This window comes from Microplitis mediator, chromosome 7, assembly GCF_029852145.1.
Source record: "Microplitis mediator isolate UGA2020A chromosome 7, iyMicMedi2.1, whole genome shotgun sequence".
Lineage (NCBI taxonomy): Eukaryota > Metazoa > Arthropoda > Insecta > Hymenoptera > Braconidae > Microplitis > Microplitis mediator.
The window spans coordinates 1,240,455-1,266,426 of record NC_079975.1 but is presented as its reverse complement, the minus strand read 5'-3'; the positions used below and the strand labels follow the sequence as shown (position 1 = coordinate 1,266,426).

General features: G+C 33.5%; 1 protein-coding gene across 2 annotated transcripts in view; it reads left to right on the top strand.

The window, feature by feature from the left end:
• The window catches only part of LOC130671646 (beta-1-syntrophin), a 154,905-nt gene that overhangs the window by 125,236 nt on the left and 3,697 nt on the right, over nt 1-25,972 (top strand). For both annotated transcript variants that reach the window (XR_008990547.1, XM_057475683.1), the window contains exons 4-5: nt 8,862-9,070; nt 18,698-18,915. Coding sequence is in view for 1 of the 2 variants with exons in the window: in XM_057475683.1 (XP_057331666.1) it covers nt 8,862-9,070; nt 18,698-18,915 (427 nt within the window). In the remaining variant the exon portion in view is untranslated. The remainder of the gene's footprint in view (nt 1-8,861; nt 9,071-18,697; nt 18,916-25,972) is intronic.

Genomic DNA, 25,972 nt, shown 5'->3' with positions numbered 1-25,972 from the left:
ATTTGAATAAAAAAAATTATGTCATATTTATTATTTTCCGCGAAATTATTTTTCTATTACTACTTCCATGTTTTCCGTTTTCGAGAATAATAAAAAAGTGTTTCGTAATTTTATTAAGGCATAAAAATGTGCTCACATGTGATATTTAATTTAAATGGTAATTTTTTTAAAGCTAAGTGTAGGTTATATTGTTTTGTTTGAGCAGCGTAGAGAGCTAGCAAATATGAGGTGAAATAAAATTTTATATTTGCGGAATTTATTATTTGTTTTGCCTGGATAAATATATTTTAGTGGTTAATTAAATATTTTGTTGCTGTAAATAAATATGAGCGATTTCATTATATTTTATTGTTTCATTATTTTATGTGGGAATTACTTATGACGGGTAAGTTGTGAAAACGGTAACGCGATTTTTAATTATTAAATTGACGTTAATAAATTAGTTGGATGATGAACTTACAAATTTATGAACAAAGTAATAAGAGGGAAATGAGTTTGAAATGAAAATAAAAAAAATGGGGAGGGGGTATGTATATTTATTTGCAGGACATGAAATTCTATTAAAAATTATTCCCGTACTTGAGTGCTCACAGTCTTTGAAAAATTAAATTTGTGTCTATACCTTCTACATAATCGGTTTCATGTTTCAAAATATCCGTTTATTGAAAATAAGCTACAGTGAGCTTTTTCATAATATGTATTTCATTTAATTTCGTCAAAAGATAAAAGTCCTGAGTACTGAAATAAAATATTCCTTTACTACAAATAAAAGCTTATGACTTACAAATACCATAAATAAACAAAACTGGTGCTTTTCCACAAGAAGATTCGGAGATTTTTATGGTAAATGATTTTTAAAAAATTTCAAATCCGATTTACTTATTACCGAAGCTTCTTTTTCAGTCCATTACCCATTAAAATATAAATATTAATGTTTCAAGCGATTTCTTAACGTGAAATAAATATTCGTCTCGTATGACCGAATCACTAGACCTCCGCAATAAAATAAATAATTTTAATACACAGAAAAAAAGTTATCTTGAGTCAAGAAAATATTTTTGAAAACAAACGTTTTCGGGAACCAAGTCAAGATTTTCTTGACCCAAGAAAATTTATCTTGGTTAAAAAAAATTCGTCTTGGTCGGAGAAAATTTCTACTTTATCGGAGAAAATTTAGGTCTTCAAAATTTTCTTGAATCAAGAATATTTACCTTCAGTCGAGAATTTTTTTTTTCTGTGTATCTTTCCGGGTGAAAATATTTGGCCCAAAGTTACCCGAAAAATTTATATTCTTATCAAATACACCGAAATTTGACCGTCAATTGAATCGGCCTATTTTCGGCCATAGTATTTTTTTAAAATAAAATTAAAGGATTTGAAAAAATTTGTTTAAGTTTATAGTAAATTAATACCTCGAACAACTAAAGACAACAAAGCCCCGAAACTGCGATAATTGATAATTATTCACAAATAAATAATTGATTTAGTTTAATAATTGATGCATACAGGGCTTTGATTCTCCGGAGAATATCCAAGTGCTCGTCAAAAGGGCGCCTCCCATCATCTTCACCCAGGGGATGAGCACCATGTCCCTAGGCCATAATCCTCTTCTCTTCCCTCCCCCCTGTCCTCCGCCTCTTTCAGGATGGGATAGAAACTTTGTATTAGGTTAGCGTACGTGCCGGAACAGCGTGGCTAGAAAAGACCGATGGTGCTTGTTCCGAACACGTGTTATACCCGCATATTACTCGACAAAGACTGAAAAGTAACCAAGTGAACGCGACTTAAAAGCCACTTACAATATTTTAAAACTCCCGCCTCAATTTAATTTTTCTCTTTTGCTGAAAACCGTAGACTCGCATGTAAAAAATAATGAAAACCAATCAGATTTCATCGATTAATTTATTTTAACTAAAGACCAACTTGTATAAATCTTCGCACCTCCATTTCCAGATAACAAAATCCAGATACAAAAAAACAGAAGCGTGCCAGGATGGTACGTGATTTGCGTGTCTCTGGTCTGTAAATCGAGTTCCATTGTCGACAGAGACATTAATGTCACTGCTACATGTCTAAAAGACCAGAACAAAAAAATGTATATATAAATTGCTGGATAACGGAGGTGTCGGCTTGTATTTACGTTACGTTATTTAATTTCAGTCTATTTTATTATCAATTCCAAGTGATTTAGATCCTAATGTAATAATATTTACTGAGGATTATTTTCCTATGCTTGGAGTAATTGTTTTTTATTTTTTTTTTTTCTACATCATCTGGTGATTATGGAGATTTTTATCGGTGTTGTTGGTAGGGTCGGCTGATCTGTTTGCAATATGTCGGAAAATAAAATTTATTACAGCTTTTAAGACAAATCGTTAAATCACTTGTTGGTGACTATTGTTAGGGACACACCGATGGTGGTATATATTTTTTAATGCCCCTATTGCGTGATGTTTTTTTTGTCCGCAGTGTGTTATTTTATTGGATTAAATTTTTATTGAGCTGTAATGGTAGACATTATGGATTTGAGATTACGCTCACTTGCCCTTTTTAATGACTTTTTATTCCTGAATTATAAGTCATTTACTTTGTATTTTTTATTTTCACTGTAATGGATTGAGCTGGAGTTGAGTTTTTTGAATATTATGTACGGTCTTTTTTATATACTTTTATTTACTGCGCACTTTAGAAGCAAAGTGTTGGCTTTTACTCTCACTTAAAAATTTTTAAGGGTTCGCTTACACTTAATTGTTATTGTAGTGGATGTAATAGAGTAAAATGATGTAATGAGTGCATTATTACAGAGACGAGACTGTAATGAACAAGTTCTGTACTAATTTGTGCCGATTATCTTTGAAGTTAATGTCAAAAAGTCAAATTTAATTTATATTTTTCGTGGACTGTTGACTTGTACACTGTAAAAAGAGCGGTGTTAAAAATGGACTCGTTTTAACTCCGTCCGGTGTAAAAATGAAATTACACCGGTGTAGGAGGAGTAATACACCGGTGTTAAAAATACCGGTGTTAAATCAGGGTAACCGGTGTAAAAGCGGAGTAAAATCGGTGTAAAATCGGAGTAAAACCGGTGTAAAAGCAGGGTAACCGGTGTAAAAGCGGAGTAACAGGTGTAAAAGTGGAATAATGCCGGTGTAAAAGCGGGGTAACCGGTGTAAAATCGGGGTAATAGGTGTAAAAGCGGAGTAAAACTGGTGTAAAATCGGAGTAATACCGGTGTAAAAGCAGGGTAACCGGTGTAAAAGCGGGGTAACAGGTGTAAAAGTGGAATAATGCCGGTGTAAAAGCGGGGTAATAGGTGTAAAAGCGGAGTAATAGGTGTAAAAGCGGGGTAAAATCGGTGTAAAAGTGGAGTAATGCCGGTGTAAAAGCGGGGTAAATTGCGTCCGCTTGGAGTATTAACTTTAAAGATTATAACACACAAAAAATGTCAATTCTTTATGAAAATTAATAAAAAATATGATTTATTAACAAGTATAGTGATCGAGTAAGTAAAAATATTCACAAAATAAAATATTTTAACACCGGTAAAGAATTTCTACACCGATGGCGGCGTTATTTTCACACCGCTTTCGGGGGTAAATTTAACACCGATAATTTTAACACCTACACCACTTGGATTAACCCCGGTGATTTTTTGCAGTGTATGTAAACTTTTGTTGTTTTCAAATAAAAATGATAAATCTTTGCTAAAATAAATGAAAAATTTTCATTATTTTGTATGCATTCAAAGTGCGCACTTGAGAATTTTTTAACTTGAAAACTTCGTTCTGTAGTAAAGAAAATTAAATTGAAGACTTTTAGGTTATAAATCGTGAGTACGGAGCAAGATGGCCGTAATGAGTATTTTTTACTTATTGAAGTATTTAATTGGCTCAAGTTACGTAGACTTCAATTATTGAACAGACTTCTGAAGTAAACTTTTTTTTTTTTTCGCGTCGATGGAAGAAAAATTTTTACCTCACTCTCATATTTTTTATCATTTACGTCAATTTCAATTAATGAAGTTGTACTTCGAGAGTGGAAATTGTAGTTGGCAATTATTTTTCCCAGTAAATTGGTCATTTTTTTTTTAATTTTTATGTCAATTATAAATATTACACTGATTATTAAATAATAATTATTTAATTGCTGCAAGTGGAAGTCAATATTTACTGGAAAGCGGAAATTGGCTTTAATAATTTGTTATTTTAATCAGATGATTATGAAAATTAATTTACAATTTCATACCTGGAATTCACCTTGAACACCCCCCCCCCCTCATCTGCAATGAATTTGAAAAAACATAAATAATTTTTTCGTGTGAAATTTTCTAAAAATATTAAAATGCAATGCGGATGTAAAAAAAAAAAACTTTTAAAAAATTGACATGTATGAAATGCACATAAAATACATGATAATAAAAAATAATGAGTGTCATACAAAATGAAATGACAATGAGTAACGATAGTTGAGAACGTCGCTCTGAAGCCTGTACATCGAATAATTTTTTTTTCTTCTTTTACGATTTTTTCTAGCGGACAGGGAGTAGAGACAAAACGAAAAGTGAATGAGAATAATAATAATAATAATCTATGGGTCATGACAATAAAATAGGAATGAATCGTAGAAAAGGTGAATGAGAAATGAGTAAAAGCCCAAGTTCAAGAGATGTGTTTTGAAAACTTTTGCGGAATAAAAAGAAGAGAAAGATGATAATAATAAAAAATTTGCATTACAATCGCGGATAGAAATAATTACGTGAAAAATGTGAAAGGGCTAGAGAAAATGTACAGATGCATAAAAAAAATAAAACTGAAAATTTAAAAGAGAGTGAGAGTATTCCGGAAGCAACATGCAGATATGTTATTGTATATATATATATGTAGATATAAATATATATGAAAGAGCTTTAGTAGAAGGGATTGAGGTTGAGGTGGGTCGAGAAAGATACAAAGGAGTGAGGTTTGGTGGCAGAATAAAAGTACGAAACTAAAAGTAGTGTAGTATCGCTGGTGTCTAAAAGAATGATAAAGACAGAAAAATTTCCTGTTTACACAAGAGGCAAATGGCCAACACAAAAAAAAAGTAAAAAGTTTAAAAATCGTTGCCTACTCTTTATGTACTCGGACGAAAAATAAAAAAAAAGCCGCGGAAGTTGTGTTGCATTGAAATAAATAAAGATGTAGCCGCAAGTGCGTTTTGTGGTACTGTTTTTCCATACAATATAAACTATCGCGACTTTCATTAGGAAAATGAAACACAAGAGCTGGTTTATGTTCTTTTTTTTTGGATAAAGGGAAGGGAAAATAAAAATTAAAGGGCGAGACAAAGGTGCAGGATCTGTAGGGATTTTTGGGGGATTACTTTTGGCTTTTCGTTCAGATGTAGTTGAGTGTCATCTTTATTCGTGTCTAAAGATATTGAAAAGTCGAGTTATCACGATGTGAAGTGTATAAGCCTGGAGCGTCAAAATGTTCACATGAGTTGGTATATTGGTGGCAAATATCTCGCGTGATGTCGAGGATATGAGACAGTCACATTCAATTCCGCGTTCTCGGATATATGGATCTTGACGAGTGTACACTTGAGTCTTTCTTTGATCAATTTCGCGACGTGATATTATATCTCGAGGATCATTCTGTAGACATTATCACTGATATTATTAAATCATTTCATGCCTTTTTGGCCTCTATTTTATTCAAAAAATCTTTTGGTACTTTGAATTTACGGCAAATAAATTTCGTTGGACTTTTCATGATATAGAAAATTGAAAAAATTTTTTTTGATCATCAAAACCAATTACCAAAATGTTTCATAAATTTGGTCAAACAGAGGTAAAAAAAAAATATTTCCTAAGATCGTAATTATTTTTGAGTCAATTTAAACCTTCAAACTTTTGGTAACTGAAAAATAGAAGATATTTTTTTTATATCTACTTTCGCTCAAGTTTTTCACTTTTGACGTCTTAAAGTAAAAAAAAATTATCAAACTACCAATAAAAATAATAAAAAAACTCCTAACCTTCTTCTTGAAAAGTCCAAAAAAGCATCAAAATTTTTTTACCGTAATTCCAACGGTAAAGAGCGTATCAAATCTACTTAACAACTCAACTGAGCAGGAGGTTGACGTTAAGAGGCCAGGTCAGAAACTGAAAAGATTGACAAGGAGCGCTCGTAGTAGCATACGAAGCAAAGAAGAAGAAGAAGAAGAAGAAGACAAAGTAGCCAAGTACAACATTAAAGTATGTATGTACTTAGATTTGGTAGTGAAGGGTGTGTAACAGTCTCCAATACATAAGCAGGAGCTGGTATATGTGCATCATTACTTAGTTAATTAAACGAACTTTGGTATCTACTTCCTAGGAGCTGACGCAATTAAACGAACCCTTTGAAATGTAATACCGCCTTTACTTTAAACTACGATTACTACGACATTAACTTGGCATAAGTACGACATTCGTACCCACTTCTCTTGCTTCCTCACCTGCACCCACTATCGTTTCCACTGCGTCAAAATTTTCTTGGATTGCTTCCTCAAGCTCCATTTATTTCTTCCTGTCCAAACGATAAATAAACAATGAGTACTTCGAGGGTTTCAATGCTTCCCGCTATAAATAATTATTATTATTATCGTAGTAAAACCTTGAAGTGAATATCAATTAAAATCTAATTATCAAACTATAAATTACTCTTTGGCAAATTATTCCAAGAATTTATCTTTGATACTTTGATAGCAGACGTCAATTGATATTGAGGACTCAAGCAACCATGGCAACTATTCCCCGAAGGAAACTTATGCGTTACAACTTGAAACATGAACCGCGCGCGGTCTTTGATAATATATATAGATATATATGTTTTCGCGTATTAAAGTGTGTAACAGACATTTTAATATATTTATGTGGGAGTAGATGATTCAAAGATAAGCAGAAATGAACTGTGAAATGTTAACGTTGACTTGCTCAATCCCTTTTACAACTCTGACACCTTCAGAGAAGCCGCTCGACAAGTTTGAAGTGCACGCGAGCACGTCAGCTTCAACTTGAAATTGAGTTGTCATCCACTCGGCAAAGTTATAGTGCTTTTATAATGCACTGTATATATAGCCTTTAATTCATATACATATATATGTACGGGCAAATAAAATGAAAACTAATCAATTTTATATTTAAATGCTGTATTAATTAACTGTGGAATTTAATTAAACTTTCAATGTCTTTTCAGTCTTCCTCGAGCGCGAACCAGAGAACGCATTTCTAACCTCACAAATGTTGTCACTGTTTGGTTGCTTTTTTTATACGTTCGGTTGAGTTATTTAGTAAAAGGGATTTTATCGTCAGTTCACGGGCGTTCATTTTCATTATTACCTTATTCAAGTTATTTTATAAATATTGCGATTGTGAGACCTTTGTTTAAATTTCAAATGGACGTCACAAATATTCTAAATGTTCAGTTGCATATTTTTCAAATTAATTTGAGTAGATAAATTATTTTATTAATAATTTAGTTATGAGATTATTATTAATTTCATTTAAAATTATTGATGCTTTGAGTTTTTTATCAATACTCGAATTGACCCAATTTCAAAATTAACCGCCTAAATTCAATAAATTTTTTTCGTACTAATTTTAGTAATTTAACGAATTTAGAAATTTAGTAGTAATTACACTGTAAAAAATCACCGGGGTAAGTCCAAGCGGTGTAGGTGTTAAAATTATCGGTGTTAAATTTACCCACAAAAGCGGTGTAAAAATAACGCCGCCGCCGGTGTAAATATTCTAGACCGGTGTTAAAATAACGCCACCACCGGTGTAAATATTCCAGACCGGTGTTAAAATAACGCCGCCGCCGGTGTAGATATTCTTTACCGGTGTTAAAATATTTTATTTTGTGAATATTTTTACTTACTCGATCACTATACTAGTTGATAAATGATATTTTTGATTAATTTTCATAAAGATCTGACATTTTTTGTGTTTTATGATCTTTAAAGTTAATACTCCAAGCGGACGCAATTTACCCCGCTTTTACACCGGCATTACTCCGCTTTTACACCTCTCACCCTGCTTTTACACCGGTTACCCCGCTTTAACACCGGTATTTTTAACACCGGTGTATTACTCCTCCTACACCGGTGTAATTTCATTTTTACACCGGACGGAGTTAAAACGAGTCCATTTTTAACACCGCTTTTTTTACAGTGTAGTAACTTAGTTATTCTTCTTTGAGTTCATCATTATTGATTCGAACTAAAATTATAAATGTCTCGAACTTTTAATGAATACCCAAATTAACCCTTCAAAAATTCAGGAAATATTTGATTCCATTTAATTATTTTATCTTTGAAACATTAATGAAAATTTCACAGAAAATTCCAGAGTTAACTTAAAAGATGTTAAATTAAATTAACCAGCCCCAAAAATCCTTTCGGGTAAAAATACCATTTCTATGGATCTATAATTAATGGATACGTGCAATGAATTTCCGGTCAATCGATAGCAATTTTCGTTGAGATTTATTAACCGCAAGATGCGCCAGCAGTCCGTCTATTAACTGACACCCTGAGGTTACCCTGCATACCATTCGTGACTAATTTCCCTCAATTTATGTCAGAAGCATTAAAGTTGGACGATAAAACGTGCCACAGTAGCCGTGCGCGGTTATATGTCAAGTCAATAACTCGAAAGCTACTCACTCAAAGTTAATAATAACTCGCTGGTACAAGTACCAATACATCTATCCCCAGATTCCCCGTCCTCGGCCCAACCCCACACCCACACCAATTCACGAATACACGTACGTCCCTGTATAAGCATTGCAAAGTAACCGTAACCTTTGCGAGTCTAACAAAATATATAATTGCAGAAGGTCGGATTTTGGAACTCCATTCGCCTGACGGAGTCCACGAGTGCTGGCTAAGGGCAGTCGACACAACTGAAGCGAATGTTTGGTTCAATGCACTCCATTCAGCGTTGGCTTCGCTAACATTGAAAGCTTTGAGGCTCGCATCAGTGCTTCCGGATCCTCCACATCTCCAACACATCGGCTGGCTGGCCAGACGTCACTGTGTTCAGGTAAAAGATCTATCAGAAACTTTACCAATTAATTAATAATCCATCTTGTTCCGAGTTACAAATAATCAATCAAATTCTTCGGAATTACTTGTTAATACTTTTTTCTTACGGATGTTTAACATCTGCCAGAAGTTATAAAGGAATCGGTCATTGACAAATTGATCGGGCAGCTGAAAAAGCTCCGGATCAAGCGACTGAGAAAAAAATTTATTCGGGAGTGAAATAAATCAGAGAACATGAAAACTGATCAGAGAAGTTAAAAAGTAATTTATGAATGAAATGGCTGATGGAAATAAGAAAAAGTGTTGGGGAATCAAAAGGGAGTTTTAAGAAAAGATTAGATTGGATGAATGAAAAATAATTTTGATGAATGGGCAAGTGGATTGGAAAGGGCTGAGATACGGTAGGAAATGGGAAATGGGCTCGGAATGGCTCTGAAAAGGGGCAGAAGATAGTTATAGGGGAATTGTCAGGTGCAAAGCACCGCTCATGAACGTGGTCGAGCGTGCGAGTGAATCGATAACTGATATATCAAGTGCCACCCAACCCTGGTTATCGTCGTCGTCGTCCTACTCGGCGTATTGATAAAGGGGCAAGGTGGTACGTGGGGCCAAAGGGGCCGGAAGGGGCGCAAGGTTCATGTCGTTCACACATAATTGATTGGCATTTGCCCACCTGATTGCTGCCCTCTGACTCAACCCATTTGCACGTCTTACTAAGCGATAGTTAGCTCCACGTTCCACAGTCTATAGACCCCACACTTGTCAATAAATTATTGGAAATTTCACGCCGTTATTGTTTCAGTAATCACAATAATAATAACAATATTTAAATAATAAACAATTAAAATATTAATTGCGGATTTTAGCTCAGCGAAATTAGTCAACTTTCAAAATTTCGATAGGAGTAAAAATTTTTTTGCCCCTCAAATAGAATGAATAGATGAAATATGAAGGTAATACCCGATAAAAAAATATAATAAACTTTTTAACAAAAAGCTTTTTATAAGTAAAAAATCAGCTTAACACCAAAGTACACACAAGCGAACATTTTTATTATCGCTGTGCTCTGAAAGAAGTTATTTTTTTACAGTGTCGCATAAAAGTTCTCAGTGAAAACTAAAATAAAAATATATAACTAAGAACATTATGTATCAGCGCGAATCACAACTTGTATAAAACTCCTGTTCTGTCGAGTTTAAACTCATACTTTTCCTTCGCCAACAAAACAAACCTCTTCAACTCTCGCTGATAAATAAATAAAAAAATAATCCCCCTCCCCTTTTTCATTTTTTCAAACTTCAAATTATTTACCCCTTAGATCTCTTTTAGAGTAAAAATTTACAATGACAGGGTTGCCAACTGCCTTTTTAGCTTCGGACCCGTAAATTTTCACCGGTAAATAGATCTATAAATTTTGTTAATGAAAAAATAGGATCTAATTAAAACGCGGCATTGCGCGGGAAATTCAAATAATAATTTCGTATAAATAAATTTAAAATAATAGTCGAGTAGAGCTATCGATACTAATATCATTACCCTAACACAATTTATTAAACGCAATAAATTAATAGCATATACAAAAAAATAGTAAAATATATACAGACACAAACAAACAGGAATATCAAAAACGATAGATAGTAAAAGGCATTCGATAGATATAATACGGTTGTGTGTCCATTAATCATGCTCGACTATATCGGTACATAGACAGGGATAGTATGTTCCGTCTAGTGTGAAATTGAATGGAGATAGAAGTGTGTTAGTCGCTGTAGTCATTGGGAAACGTTCATCGCCATAACCAATACACACACACACTCACACACACACACAGTCGATTGAAACCGGAGCCTGTCACCTCTACTGCTCCTCTGCACACGCTCACTTTATGTTGGTAGCACTGGTCAGGTGCCATTTTCATTTCATTAGTTCGCCACTCCGCCGTAGTACGTGCTCCTGATAAAAGCTATTGACTGATTCAATTCTTTTTAAAAGCATGACCTATCTTTACAATTCACTTCTACTTCCAACCACTTCCTCTTCCTCCTCAGCCTCAGACTCCTCCTATAATTTTTAATTTATTTTTGTTATTAAACATTTCCCTCGCTGTTCTTAATAATAAAAAAGCTTTCGAGGTTGTTTAACTAAGAAAAAGTTAAAGCTCTCCATTGATGATGATCGTACCAATGAAAAGCATTAAGTTCGCTGCAAATAAATTGCTTTTAACTAATGGTTAAACTCAATTCAGTAGCCCTCTGGTAGACTGATGAGATGGCAAAGTGTATGCTTGCAATCAGGACAAACTGCTCGTATCAATAATCAACTAATTAGTGCACCTCTAGATTTATATATATGTATACATATATAAATATATGTGTGGGTGTGTATGTGTGATAGATGTATATATATGAAGTATCATCAAATATTTGCTTTTACCATCGGAATCTTTGTGTGGTAAAGTCTGGACGTTTGTAAGCCGTAATGTGGCCGATGGTTTTGGATTCTGGGCTCAACTGCTACTAGATTTATCTATCTCTCTCTTGAGTTACTCTCTTTCTGTTTAGTCCACAAAGTGGATAGTGCATCAGCAATGCTAAGTAAACCTCATACTACCGGGCATTGCTGATGGATTGACGAGTTGGAGGATAGTCGAGAGGATCCTGGATAGTTTGAGGAGTGAGCAAAAGGAGTAAAAGGTAGATCGAGGGGAGAATGGAATACGAGTGCGAGTAAACTTGAAAGAGGGTTACGAGGGTATATAAGAGTTTAGTTTGGCTTTTTGAAATGCTTCAACTTGAATATCTCCTATCGCTTATATTACTACTGGCTGGTACCTGCCAGTGTAGGGCTGCCACTGCTGGGCTATTTCTATTCTGCTATTCTTGTTCCATTGAGAATATGAATTGAGGATGATCGCAGACTGCTGTATGAACAGTCAACAGCGCGTGTATATATGTATATATATTTCTGCGGAATAAATGATGAAGGATATGCGTTTTCATACTGGGTAAATATACTTTTATCATCGATTTCTTATTGGCTATTGCTAACGGTGAATTTAATACTTTATTGCTCTTTTAATAACCCGTTCGATTCTGCATTATTGGTCTTTTTCTACCCTCCGGGAATTTGTAGTGATTATTTTTTTATAATAATATTTTTTTTAGTTTGCTTACTTGAAATATGGAGATGAGATAGGATTTTTAACTTCTTTTTAATAAAACATGAAACAATAGCGATGAAAAATTAATCAGTTTTTTTCTGGGGCAGAATAAGCAGCTTTAATGGAGATTGGGAAAAATATTTAAGATAATTTATTATCCATCTCTCCAGGCAGCCAATAAAGTAAATTTTAAAATGCCATACTTTTCTACTGTGCTATACGAGCAATCATTTGTTGTGTCAATTATCCGTCTTTGGCAAGAGTTACCCTTAGATCTGATTAAATCAGGCAGTATTGAGATCTTTAAAAACAAGTTGTATGATTATCTACTAAATCTAGATTTTAATTAACGAAATTTGTAACGGTATATCGTTCAATTTTTTATTTCTTATTATTGATTTTAGCTTTGTCTATGTAATTGATTCAAATTTAAATTAATAGTACACTAAAAAATCACCGGGGTAAGTCCAAGCGGTGTAGGTGTTAAAATTGGCGGTGTTAAATTTCAACACCGAAATCGGTGTGAAAATAACGACGCCGCCGGTGTAAATATTCTAGACCGGTGTTTAAATAACCCCGCCGCCGGTGTAGATATTCTTTACCGGTGTTAAAATATTTTACTTTGTGAATATTTTTACTTACTCGATCACTATACTTGTTAATAAATAATATTCTTTATTAATTTTCATAAAGAACTGACATTTTTTGTGTTTTATAATTTTTAAAGTTAGTACTCCAAGCGGACGCAGTTTACCCCGCTATTACACCGATTTTACTCCATTTTTACACCGGTTACCCTGATTTAACACCGGTATTTTTAACACCGGTGAATTACTCCTCCTACACCGGTGTAATTTTATTTTAACACCGGGCGGAGTTAAAATGAGTCCATTTTTAACACCGCTCTTTTTACAGTGTATTATTGTTGTTTGATCATTTTCAAATTTGTTCTACTGCTGTAAGATCATCTGTATAATTTCATTTTGCCATTTGGCCTATGCCTTGGCATGAAAATTTAATAAATACAAAAAAAAAAAAAAAAAATTCATTTTATTTTCAATACTCAGAAAAAATTGAGACTGTGCGTCACCACTTTTCAAAAAAGTTTTTCTATTTTCTTTGAATTCGATAAAACAACTTGAAGATCCTTCGCATTGAAGTCCAAAAAAATGAATTGTTTTTCCAGCATCCCTTTTTACCGAAGCTCTATGGAAAATATTTATTTGTAATTTTCTACGGAACTCTCCTTAAATTTTTTTTTTTTCATAAAAAATATCCAAATGGTACAGATTTTTCGATAAAAGTTGAAATAAATTGTAAAATTCTATAATCAAATTTAGCTCACGAGCATCTCGATTACCGGCTCCCCTATTTTTATTATTACCATTATGTATATATTTATTCAAAAATATAATGATACTCACTTATGTACTATTTTTAGGTAAAGTACCAATTTAACAACTTTTTAATACCAAAAAAATTTTATACCCCCATCATTGAACGATATAATTTAACGATAGCTTCACGAGATATATTTACCGGTTAAATTTTACAACTCTTACCGTATGTGCACGAACATTATTAGGAGTATAACCGTTCACTTTTTTTCCTGTTTATGATAAACATATTAAAACAATATTTAATGTTTTATAAATATAATATACGACAGATGTAATATTGTTATCATTGTTATTATTTATTTATTTATTTTTTCTCTTCAACAGAAAAAATTAAAAAAACATTCATTCCGTATTTTATGAAACTCGAGGTATTGAATAAATGGACTAAGAAAATAAATAACATATTATTATATATATTTTATAAAAATAAACACTGAAGTGCGCGAGCTCTAAATGTTTTAAAAAACTACGGTAACGTTTTTTTGTGGAGAAAATAAAATAATTGCATTTGCTCCACTTTCCTCTCATGTTCTTTGTGCACTTTAATTACTCCTACAGCAGTGTTTGTATTTTACCGAGTATACATTGCTAATGAATTATTTTTAATATAAAATGTATGTAAGGAAAACCGGAACCCGTGAGCGATCTAAAGAAATAATAATTTCATATTTATTTTAACGCGTATTTTTATTATTTATTTTAAATTATTGTCGTTTTTCAATAAATTAAAAAAAATTCAGACATGATAGCCAGAAAATTTTTTTTTATTGATTTTAATTACGTACATAATTTAATTTCACTTGAAATAAATGAATTTACCGTGAAATTTAAAAACTTCGGGTCGGATGGTGTCGCGAAAATTTATTTTTGTCAAAATTTTCAAGTTTTTATTTGAGAAAATTTTCTGAATATCCCATCATGCCCCGGTGTCTTCAAAGAGGACGCAATATTAAGAAATTTATTTTCTGCACAGTAAAAAATATTGTGTATCTGTGTTAAAAACGGTCCGTGTTAAATTTTTTGTGTTGATTATTTTGTGTCAAATCAACACAATTCTTTGTGTTACTTTAAAATTTTCAATCGATCTCCTATTCAACACTTTAAAAGTGTTACCTAGTACAAAAATCGATATTATCAACATTTATTAAGTGTTACTTTAAAATCAACACAAAAAAAGTGTTGAAACGACAGTTGAATTGTGTTAAAAAAAATGTCTTCCTTCTATTCACGCGGGAAGCGCCATTAAGCATCAATTTTGCTTAGTTATTATTTTTGTGACATTGATTTTATTTATTTTCAATTGGACATAAAAAAATTAAGTTGACAAAGTTCATGATTCGTATTGTTTAAAAAAAAAAAATGCATCTGTAGCTTTTTACTTTTCTACATGAGCATATTTTTATTTTTTTTTCGTAATTGATTTATTGATAAAAAAATTCTAAAATTGTTAACTGTCTGCTAACCTGAGGATCATGTTCACTATCACAAAATAGTTCAATGTTAAATATTAATTGTTGACATTTTTGATAACCTAAAAATAATCCATGGTACAAATATAAGAGTTAACATTTTTTTTTTGTGTCACCATTAACATTTAAAAAGTGTTAAAGTTACTTCTTATATTACTCGAATTTTGTGTTGAAATTTTAACACAAATAGTCTGTGTTGAAAAATGATTTTAACACACAATTTTTTACTGTGTGATGTGATAATTAGTTGCGAATTCGATAGCAGAAGAGACCATCAGCGGCAATAGACCTCCAGCGCATGAGGAAATCTCTCAAAAGTTTACCAAAAATTTTTTACTTGTTCGAGATAGATCGAAAAAACTTGAACCCGTTGTTCAAAAGTTACAAAATATAATCAGCGGCTTACAAGGGCCGCCGTGACCTGCTGTACCCTTTGAAACTCATTTTACACATATGTATATGTCTATAGAACATTAAGGTAGTAGTCTGGTAACTCGCGCCGTTTTTCATGCTTCTTTTTAGGGGCCTTTTTTTTTAGAAGGAACAAATGAAAAGTTTTGCATTTTTAATATGTTTTTATTTACATCTTAAGGTAACAAAAAAAAATTTTTTTGAGGAAATTAAATAATTTATTATTATTATTATTGTCGCTTGAAGTTGACGCCTCAAAAAAAAAGCGCTTGGATGGCCCGGGTGATATTGACTCTTGTGGACATCCGAAATCAAAAATTCTTGATTAGTCTTAATCTATAGACATGTCATTCTCGTCGGAACTAGGATTAATTTTTTTCATCCCTAACTTTTCATTTTACAACCCTTTTTATGCGAAAAAAAAATGACTTTTTTTTTCAAAGTTCGCCATTTTGTTATTTTTCGATAAAATTTAATAATCCTAGTTCCGACGAGAATGACATGTCTATAGATTAAGACTAATCAAGAATTTTTAATTTCGGATGTCCACAAGAGTCAATATCACCCGGGCCATCCACGCGCTTTTTTTTTGAGGCGTCAACTTCAAGCGACAATAATAATAATAATAAATTATTTAATTTCCTCAAAAAAATTTTTTTTTGTTACCTTAAGATGTAAATAAAAACATATTAAAAATGCAAAACTTTTCATTTGTTCCTTCTAAAAAAAAGGGCCCCTAAAAAGAAGCATGAAAAACGGCGCGAGTTACCAGACTACTACCTTAAATATCACATTGTAGTGGAAAGTTGTATTGCACAGGGAGAAACAAGGCATAGAATGTATAGTTTGGATTGAAACAGCTCAAACATGGTTTATCCAGCTTCCGTAACTTAAGTAAATACACTTGCATCAATAATTACACGATTATTAAAGTAAATAATCGATTTAATTTAATATTTAATCACTTTATCCCACTATTCCAAGCCAACTTTAATAGTACATAATCTCATTATTATTTAGCAAGGAAAGTACTCCAAGCTTTGGAAATCCCTTGAGTATTAATAAACAATTCCTAAAAATTGACACACGTCCAAAGTTTGTTTTATAGTCGCGTCGGATAAACACAGTCAAGTTTTCGAAAATTCAATTATTATATATACATATATAAAATATAAAGTCGCTTCTAATCATACTCAGGTTCGATTCAAAAATTTCTTGAATACGTTCATTATTTTTTTTTCTCAGACGAATTTGAAATAAAATAAGAACTAGTCCTTTCTAGGATTTGAATTTGGGCACCCGTGCAATCAAGTAATTTTTATTACTATAAAACGGAGCTAAAACTATCAAATTATGTAAAGCTGCGTTCAGAGCTCTAATTATTTTTGCTGCCCGCCAAATTCAAATTTGCCCCTATCACTAGACTCCGTACAATAAAAATTCCTTTTTTAAATTCGAAGCTATCAATTAATGAGATTTTTTTAAATTAATTTTCATAGCCCGCCAACCGAGTTTCAAAAAAAAATGAATAACAAATTAAGAACGCTAATTAATGCCCAACACAAGTAAACATTTAAATACACTTATTATGAATAAATAAATGACATAATTTTTTAACTCCTTTAATTTAAAGTTTTCTCTAAAAAAGTTTATTTCACCGAAGCTGAAAAAGCTTCTCTATTCATTCAAGTTGAATAAAACCAACGCACACAGCCGAGCTCTAACCAAGGGTCGAGGTCGACAAAGCTCACCTCCATTTAACTTGGATCGATGTTCGTCCGCGTTTTCTCTCGTGCTTTTAATTTTCCAATCTCCCTTCGTAAATTCACCTCCATCTCTACACCCCCCACCCCATCCCCCATCCCTTGACTTTTACCTGTCAATAAACCGCTAAAACAATATTATAATTTAAAATAACAATCCTTTTAATTGCCATTCAAAATATAATTTCGTCACTCAATAAAAAGAAAAAAATTTTCTCTGTAAATAAAATTTCAGTTTTATGCACAAGGTAAATAAATTTTTAACACTGATTGCCGAGTTAATTAAAGCCAAACAGTGAAAACGGTGATAAAAAAATATTAACAAAAAAAAAAGAATAATAAAAAAAAAAAAAAAAAGACAAAACGTATGTGGCAATCATATATCTGGAATTGTTGATTACAAACAATGGATGAAGTCAATACAGTAAAATAATCAAGGCATTTACGGGCGAATTGAGTTACTCATCACATTTATGCACATGGAAATATATATAAATATATACGTACATGCATGTAGACATTTATCTGTAGACATATTTCAAATAATATTATCAATAGTATTTTATATACATACATATATTTATATTTATGTATTAACCCACTGGCTGACGCACACAGACTTACACACAGACGCAGATGAACTCAAACCAACAGAGGGAGTACATCTGCGTGTGCCATTTTATTCTCGTTTCAATAAATACTTGGATTGCGATTCGGTCGAATTGTCCGCAATCTGCAGCAGCGTACATACGCATCGATGTTACATGAAAATAGATCTCGGAATCGACGGCACACCGAAATACGATAAAATATGGTATTGTGTTGCGATGCATAAAAAGCCTGAACGCGGTACAAACAACTCGACCGCGGTAAATCGAAACTGAAAATTTTTTTAACCTTGTCCCCTGTCTCTCGACTCTTGTCTCTCCTCTCTCGTACCTCCTGGCGCTCAATACTAAATATATATAAAAAATATAACGACTATCATTTTTACAAACTCGAAATATGAAATATTTGTTTACAACGGAAGTATACAGCACCGGCAGGCTTTTGTTAAATTTTTTCACGCCCTGTAAAAATGTGTAATGGAAAATAAAATTTACACAGAACGTTAAGTGAATATTAAAATTAAAATAAATATATAAAATACTGGTGCATTTAAATTGATAATAATAATAATAACTTTAAAACTGCCAAGGAAATTTAAATTCACCAGATGAAAATATTTGTTACGACTAACAAATAATTGTTATTTTCTTTGAATGTGCATGAGGTAAATAAAAAAATGGAGGAAAGTATTGTGGTAAAAATGATAATGGCTGTTTAATGGCATCCGGTGGTGTTTATTTAATAAACCGGCTGGCGTCTAGACAGTTCGGGCAAACTAATTGAATAATCTTGAAATAATGACTTTAATTGCAGAACGGACGAGCATCGAGTGAAAGCAGCGAAGACGGGGCCGGCAGTAGTACGAGCATGTCTCGAGTCGCCGGGAGTTACATCGGTGTCAGTTGCGCCGGGGGATGGCGGAGCGTCTTCGGGGCAGTATCAAGCCGGGAGCTGAGGCTCTATGAATGCGCGCCCTGGAGCCCGGAGGCTTGGGCGTCACCGAGCATCACGTGTCCACTTATAGCCACCAGGTGAGACTAAAAAATCCTAACAAAAAGTCAAAATGTCGGGTATTATTAGTCTTTGTTTCCTTTGTCAGTGACGTGAGGCTGAGTCGGGGCGAGCGAGAGCTTTCCCAAAGTGTCCCGAGGCTCAATTCCCGTGGTCGGTATTCGGTACAGTGCCAACTTACTTTTCAGGTCGCTTTTGTGTTACTATATACGTCGTGGGGCGTTATCGTGACATACACGTAAAACGTATTTTGCACGTGCGACAGATTGTCTCTAGGACAAAATCCTCTCACTCTGCTCTATACCTATTTTTAGTCTCATCCTCTTTCTCATCCTCTTGCTCATCCTCTTGCTCTCGCTCTTGCTCATTTTCATTCTCATCCTCTGGCTTCATCCTCAGCTCGAGCCCCGACTGTACATGCAGATACGAGTAGACCAGTGTGTGGAGTTGAGTTGGTACACTAGTGAGACACGAGTACCGGATTACCAATGAGGCGCAATGGTATGCTGCCACCTCATTCTCTCTTACGTTCCTTCGCACTTATAAAATCCGATCTCGCTCACTCCCATGGATGTGCATTACATGTGGCTGCTCCTGGGCGCCCTTCCCGGATTACGGCAGTTAGCGAGATGTTCGTTAGACCGCCATTTTAATTAAGACCATTACATCCCCGTCGACATTAGCAGGTACAAGGCTTGCCGACGATTACGTGCACGGACCACGTAATCCTCACGCTAACATATTGAGCTTATGAAAATTTTTATGAGGATACGAGTTGCTGCTGCACTGAGGAAGGTCCGAGGACAACTCAATAATGAGTTACCGATTTGTGATAATACTAATAGCCGGTAGGATGCTATTAATGGGGTAATTAACCGACCATTTAATCCCTCCTGCAGACTTGTCACGAAAAATATTTATTTTTAAAATTCCTTCGGTATTTTTTCACTATCTCCTAAACTATTGACTCTGCGTATTTTTTTACTGAATCTTTTTTGCAGCAAATTTGATAAGCTACGAAATCGCACTCATTCATTTTTACCGTAACTCAGATAGTTTTCGAGTAATATTAATTTTAGTGATCATAAAAAAAAAATATCTGAGTAAAAACAAGTCATTAACGTCGCTTTGCATACTTTCATCTCTAGCTCGTAAACTATCAGCTCTACATACTTTTTTGTAATGACTTTTTTTGTAGTAAATTTAACGAGCTACAAAATCATTTTAATACATTTTTATTGTATCTCTCTTAGTTTTTGAGAAATATTAATTTTAATCTGCATAAAAAAAAAAATGTGTAAAAATAAATCGTCAACATTTCCTCTCATGTATTTTTATCTCTCTCTACTAAACTATCAACTCTACGGATTTTTTTGTCATGACCTTTTTTGAAGTAAATTTAATAAGCTACAAATTCATTTCTATCCACTTTTATCGTATCTCTCACAGTTTCCCAGCTATAAAAATTTAAAGAATAAAAACAGTAAAAAATTTATTCCATCAACAGAAAACTCGTTAATTTTATCACCCGATCATTATTATGATAGAGAAAACAATTTTTTTAACCCGAGTGTGTAAATGAGTGTATTTGCTGATGATTATCTATCCGATGTGTACGATAAAACGTGTACGCTGGCGTATAATTAACGAGCGTAGATTGTAAAACCCAAGGACCGTGACTGGGCGAGCTTCTCGGCGCTTAACCCGCGGACCCGCGCCGGACCTCCGCCGATAGATCCAAGTCCGTGGATGAGCCGGGCAGCGCGCCACGGATAGGAGACAGACGTGCAAGTCGCCGGGCTGCACGCCGAGGGCGCAGAGCTAGCACACTTGGGGAGAGGGGCGAGGACCCGATTCTCGGTTAATTAATAGCAAGTGATTAATCGTCAGCCGGTCTACCCTCGTCAAACAAACCGAGCACTGCTCCAAGCTTGTACGTGATCTGCAAATACGATGCTTATACACCATACACTATACTCTTTACACAACTATATTGAGGACACAGAGTTTCAAGTGCACCTTCGTCATCCCCATGTTTTATTTATTTACTCATTACCTCTTTTTACGAGCCTTTTAAATAAACATCATTTTCATTTTATTATCAACTTTATTTTTATATTTTTAAAGTAAATTTTTTTTTTTTTTTTTTACAACAGAAAAATAATTGGACGCTAAGGTCTCGTGTTTTTCACCTGAAAAATTATTTTTTTTTGTTTGCTAGCTAAATTATTTTATTAAAAACTCGAAAGCTGACCCCCGGGCAAAATGAGCCATGGTTGTAGAAAATAAAATTTTTACAGAATAATTTTAATTGGCTGCATGTTTGGACTGATCAATTTGCCCCATTTTTTTTTTTACAAACTGAAACTACTAATTTTTAAACAAAAGAAAAAAAAAATCGAGTTAACAGACAATTAGCAATTTTCGGATTTTTTTTTTCAACAAGACGATTACAAATTAAAAAAACTAAAAATTTGCACATGTAGAAAATTTTAAAAACTACGGGTGCAATTTTTCAAAATATTTTTTTTTGTAATTTGGCGTTTTTTAAAAAATCTAAAAATTATAAGACGTCGGCTAACTTCAGTATATCCAAATTTTTCAAATTTTTTTGGCAAAAATAAGTAGTCCGATAATTGAAAAAAAGTTTGATGATAAGAAATTTAAAATTTAAAATTAAACTCTGGTGTTTATTGGAAATAAATATATATAGGAAATAGATAAACGAAGAGTATGGATGAGAAAACGATAGGAATAGAAATCGGTCGCGTATCGCACGTAGTTGCAATATAGCCAAGTGTGCTGTCGATTTCCCCGGTGTACTGGCGCCCAATAAACTTTCGGCTGACTGTCCGAGGCGCATCCCCACGGGGTTATCTTGGGCTCTCGAATGCGCGCTCGCGGGAATCGGGTCGAGGAACGCGCGATGCGGACTCATTTACATGCGGATGATGTCACGTATCAGCCCGCTCTCATTCGCTGGGAAAACAGACGGAAAACTCGGAGAACAAAAAAGAGCCAAACTGAGCCAAAGACAAAAAACAGAATTAAAGAAAAGAACAAAGTAACTTAAACTCAAACAAGAGTTTGGATAAAAAATAAAATTGATGAACAAAAAATACCTCGATTCCAGTAATATAACTTTTTTATTTTATAACGATGTTCAATTTGAGATAAACTTGTCTTTATTTACTTAAACTCTGACTTTTTTCTGCCTCATTTCCCGATATTTAAAACTTTTTAAATTTAATTGTTTTATATTCAAGTGAGCGAAAATTTAATTTGCAGTTTCCATTCCAGATCCATGTCTGAAACATGATGGGTCTAGACTTTAAAAAAAAATTTTCTCCATTTTTTAAAATAATTTTCCACTAATAGGGCCTTCAAAATTATTGTAAAATGATAATTTTTGGAAAAAGTCAACAGAACCTTAACTGGATCTCAACAGAAGAGATTCCCAAAAACTTTCCAGAGACATGAGTCTGTGATGTGTCTAAAAAAAAAATTTTTCTCTCTATTTTTTTTTTAAATTTCATACTGGCAGAGCCTTCGGCACAAAAAGTAATTAACAAAAATTCTTAAATCAAATGATTTAAACTCCGAAATTCAGCCAAAAATTTTTCATCATTAATAACTTTTCAATAAAAAAGAAAAAAAGAATTCTCTCGAACCTTACCCTCGGCAATATCTTAAACACATAGAAAATAATTTATTATCATCATTTTTCATTTATTTACCCGGAAAAAGAAAATTATATAACGCAAAGTAAAGAAAATTTCGACCCACAGAATTATAAAGAATTTCAGTTGCAAAGTATCTTTATCATCATTAATATCATCTTTATTTCCCCCTCTATAAACAAAATAATTTATTTATCAGGAGTATTATCATTATTATATTTTTTGCATCGGTAGTGCAGAGCTAATTTCAGCGGGACATAAATAACACTCAATTCCATTACGAGAATAAATAATTAATTTTTTTATTCACACCCAGCGCAAAGGAGAGAGGGTGGATGAATGAGCGAGTAAGTGGACGAGGGTGGGAAGAAGAGTATCGCTGCATATGATCGTTGAAATGAGGTTGTTATGAATAAATAAACAGTATATGGTTTTGTATCAGGTGTCACAATATATGTACACAGGACCGGAGCTGGTGTGAGAAAACTCCTGGGGGCAATTCGTGATAACGATACATTTTTGTCAGACCATATATTTAAACGAAACCTCCACTCCCCCTCTTCGGCCTCAACAATTTCGCGTCCCTGCTGGCTCCCCTGGCCCTCGGCTGCTGGCACCTGTACCGCCTATTGTACGTAACAAAATAACGCAGCAAATTGATGCTAAAACGACGTTAACCCAGTGCGGCCAATTCATAACACGCCGTGGTACAATTGCTGATTGGTACCTCGGCAGCACCACGGCCGTGCATTACACCAAATGCTTTTTCGGTAAACTCTTCTCTCTTCGCTTATATTCTATTCCATTTTATTCTGCTTCAGCTCTGCTGCTGATCTAGATGATAAATAAATACTCACTATATAAAATATCATTTTTTTATTGCGCTTTTATAGACTCACTAAATTTATTTATTTCATTACTAATTTTTATTTTTATTTTACAATCAATAATTAGAGAGCCAAATAAAATTACCACACTTACCCGAGTCAAAATATTAGACGTAAATTGAACGTTTTTAACGTTTTGAACGTAAATTGAACGTTTTGGACATTAAAAATTCAATTTGACAGCTTTCAACTTATTCAAAACGTAGATTGGAGTATCATAAATCAAAAACGTAACTAAAACCGATTTAGACTTACAATAAAAAAACATAAACATACAAAAAAATTTTTTTATCGATTTTGTACTCCTGGATTATAATCACGCCAATTCCCTAAAATTTTGTCGTCCGGCTTTCTGGCTCCTAAATAAGAAATTTGTATATTGAAAAAAAATTTTTTTCAGTTTCATATATCTATCTTTAACACTAGATATGTATATCTGTTCATATATTATGATATCAAGGTTATGAAAATTGTGATTACAAATATTGAAATAAATTAATTAATGTTATCATTAAACTAAAATCATAACTCGTGAAATTACAAATTTTTTACGAACTAAAATACAAAAAAATCGTTTAATTTACTTTCAAAACGTTCAATTCACGTTTAAAACGTTAAGAACGTTCAACTTACGTCTAATATTTCGACTCGGGTATATAATTTTTTTAACTTCTCGCTACGAAAATCGACAATTTCCCAAAAGTTCGAGAAATCGTTTTCACCCCGATTTTCGAAAATTGAGTTTTCGTCGGATGTCGACGTTTTGAGGTCCTAGGAAACTAACCTGCCTATTTTCGGAGTCATGTCCGAATGTGTACGTGTGTGTGTGAAAGTTTAAGTTGGAAATTGTATTAAAAATGACGTTTTCGAAACCAAGTAGCTCAAAAAAAGCAGGAAGTTATGGACTGGTCTATACCCTGGGCCCCTGGCTAATCAGAACCTCATTCTCGACTAAAAGTTTTGTCGTTGATTTCAGACAAGTTGTTTAGAAGAACTCTGGCATACAAAAGAATGGAAAAAAAATTTTTTTCCAAGCCATTGAGTCTAGATTTTCTATAGAATTCTGTATTTGGCTGAAACTACGGCTTCGATCGAAGGTTTTTAGCCTTTGGGGATACCAATTAACGTTCCACGTTATTCCATAAGTTGAAATTATTCGCGAACGTCTAATTACACAGCATTTTTTATTTTTTAATAAACAAAAATTAACGATCTTCATAAATATCGAAAGCCATCTGCACGTATAATTCTAGATTGATTTACGTAACTACATATAATATATATATTTGTACATATATATAAAATGTACAGATGCACAAGTCGTTAAACACTCGGCGACGGTGAAAATCTGCTGTACGATTATTAAAAAATTTTCCGCACTCGTACCCGTTATTGCGCCATTAAGTCCAACTAAAATTTATTTTTATTTAGCTTTCAATCTCCATTCAATGCCAGTCTCACCCTCCCTCCTCCTACAGCTCTCACTTCCCGTGCCTTCAACGCTCCTCGCAATATTCTATACGGGAATAATTCAACGGCCGTATAACTGTATAACTATCCACAATCTCCGTACCCTCTCCCCATAACTCTCGGTCATAACAAAGAGAATTGAAAATAAATTCAAATTTAAAATATAAAATAAAATTTTTATTATACTTTCTATATATGTGTGTATTTTAAAGCCAATAATTTTTTATCATCCTATCGGGAGTTTATTTTCCAAATAACAAGTCGGCCCTAGCAAAATTAAACCTCCATTTTCATTAGATCGCCAGTCGAACCGGAAGTGATTTGCGGCTGGAATTTTTTCCGCTGATAATTTTATTTCTTAACTTTTTTTTTGCAGTTCCTACCAGTAGCTAGTGAATCACTTGCAGAGAACAATCGATAACCATTTACTTGACCTCCTTTCCCAAGACTTTAAATTTTTACTTTTTATTTTCACGTGACTCAGATAAATTTCCAATTCTCAATTTTATTTATGGCCTCAGTGAGTACAATTGCAGTGTGTATTCTCTTGATTTATTCCCTCAAATAATCAAATTTATGGTAACAAAAAGAAATATAATAATTAATGAAATCGATTAAAAAATTCGTTTTTCATTTCGAGATTATTTCCCCATTACCAGAGATTATTTCCACGATGCAATTAGGGCGATAAAAAATACCCAGTGTCCATTATTATCATAATAATGTGCCATCGGTGACCGTAGATTAACTTTAATGATAATTCACCCAATCATTTTGCTTAGCTGCAAGTTTTATCTGTACGGTACAGAAACACCAGGGGGTGGAAGTCCGGAGGGGGAGTGTGTGCTAGTGGCTGGTGCGCTCATACAAATACGGGCAGGAATAACAAGTTTATTGGCCAGGCTCCAGAGGGACTACTCAAGCTCGATGGTTCTCTGTGGACCTCATACCTTTACTTCTCTCCTTGCTTGCGCACATACCGGGTGATTTCATCCCCAAGCCCCCTCAGTTCTATATAACATCGATTTTATTTCCTCTTA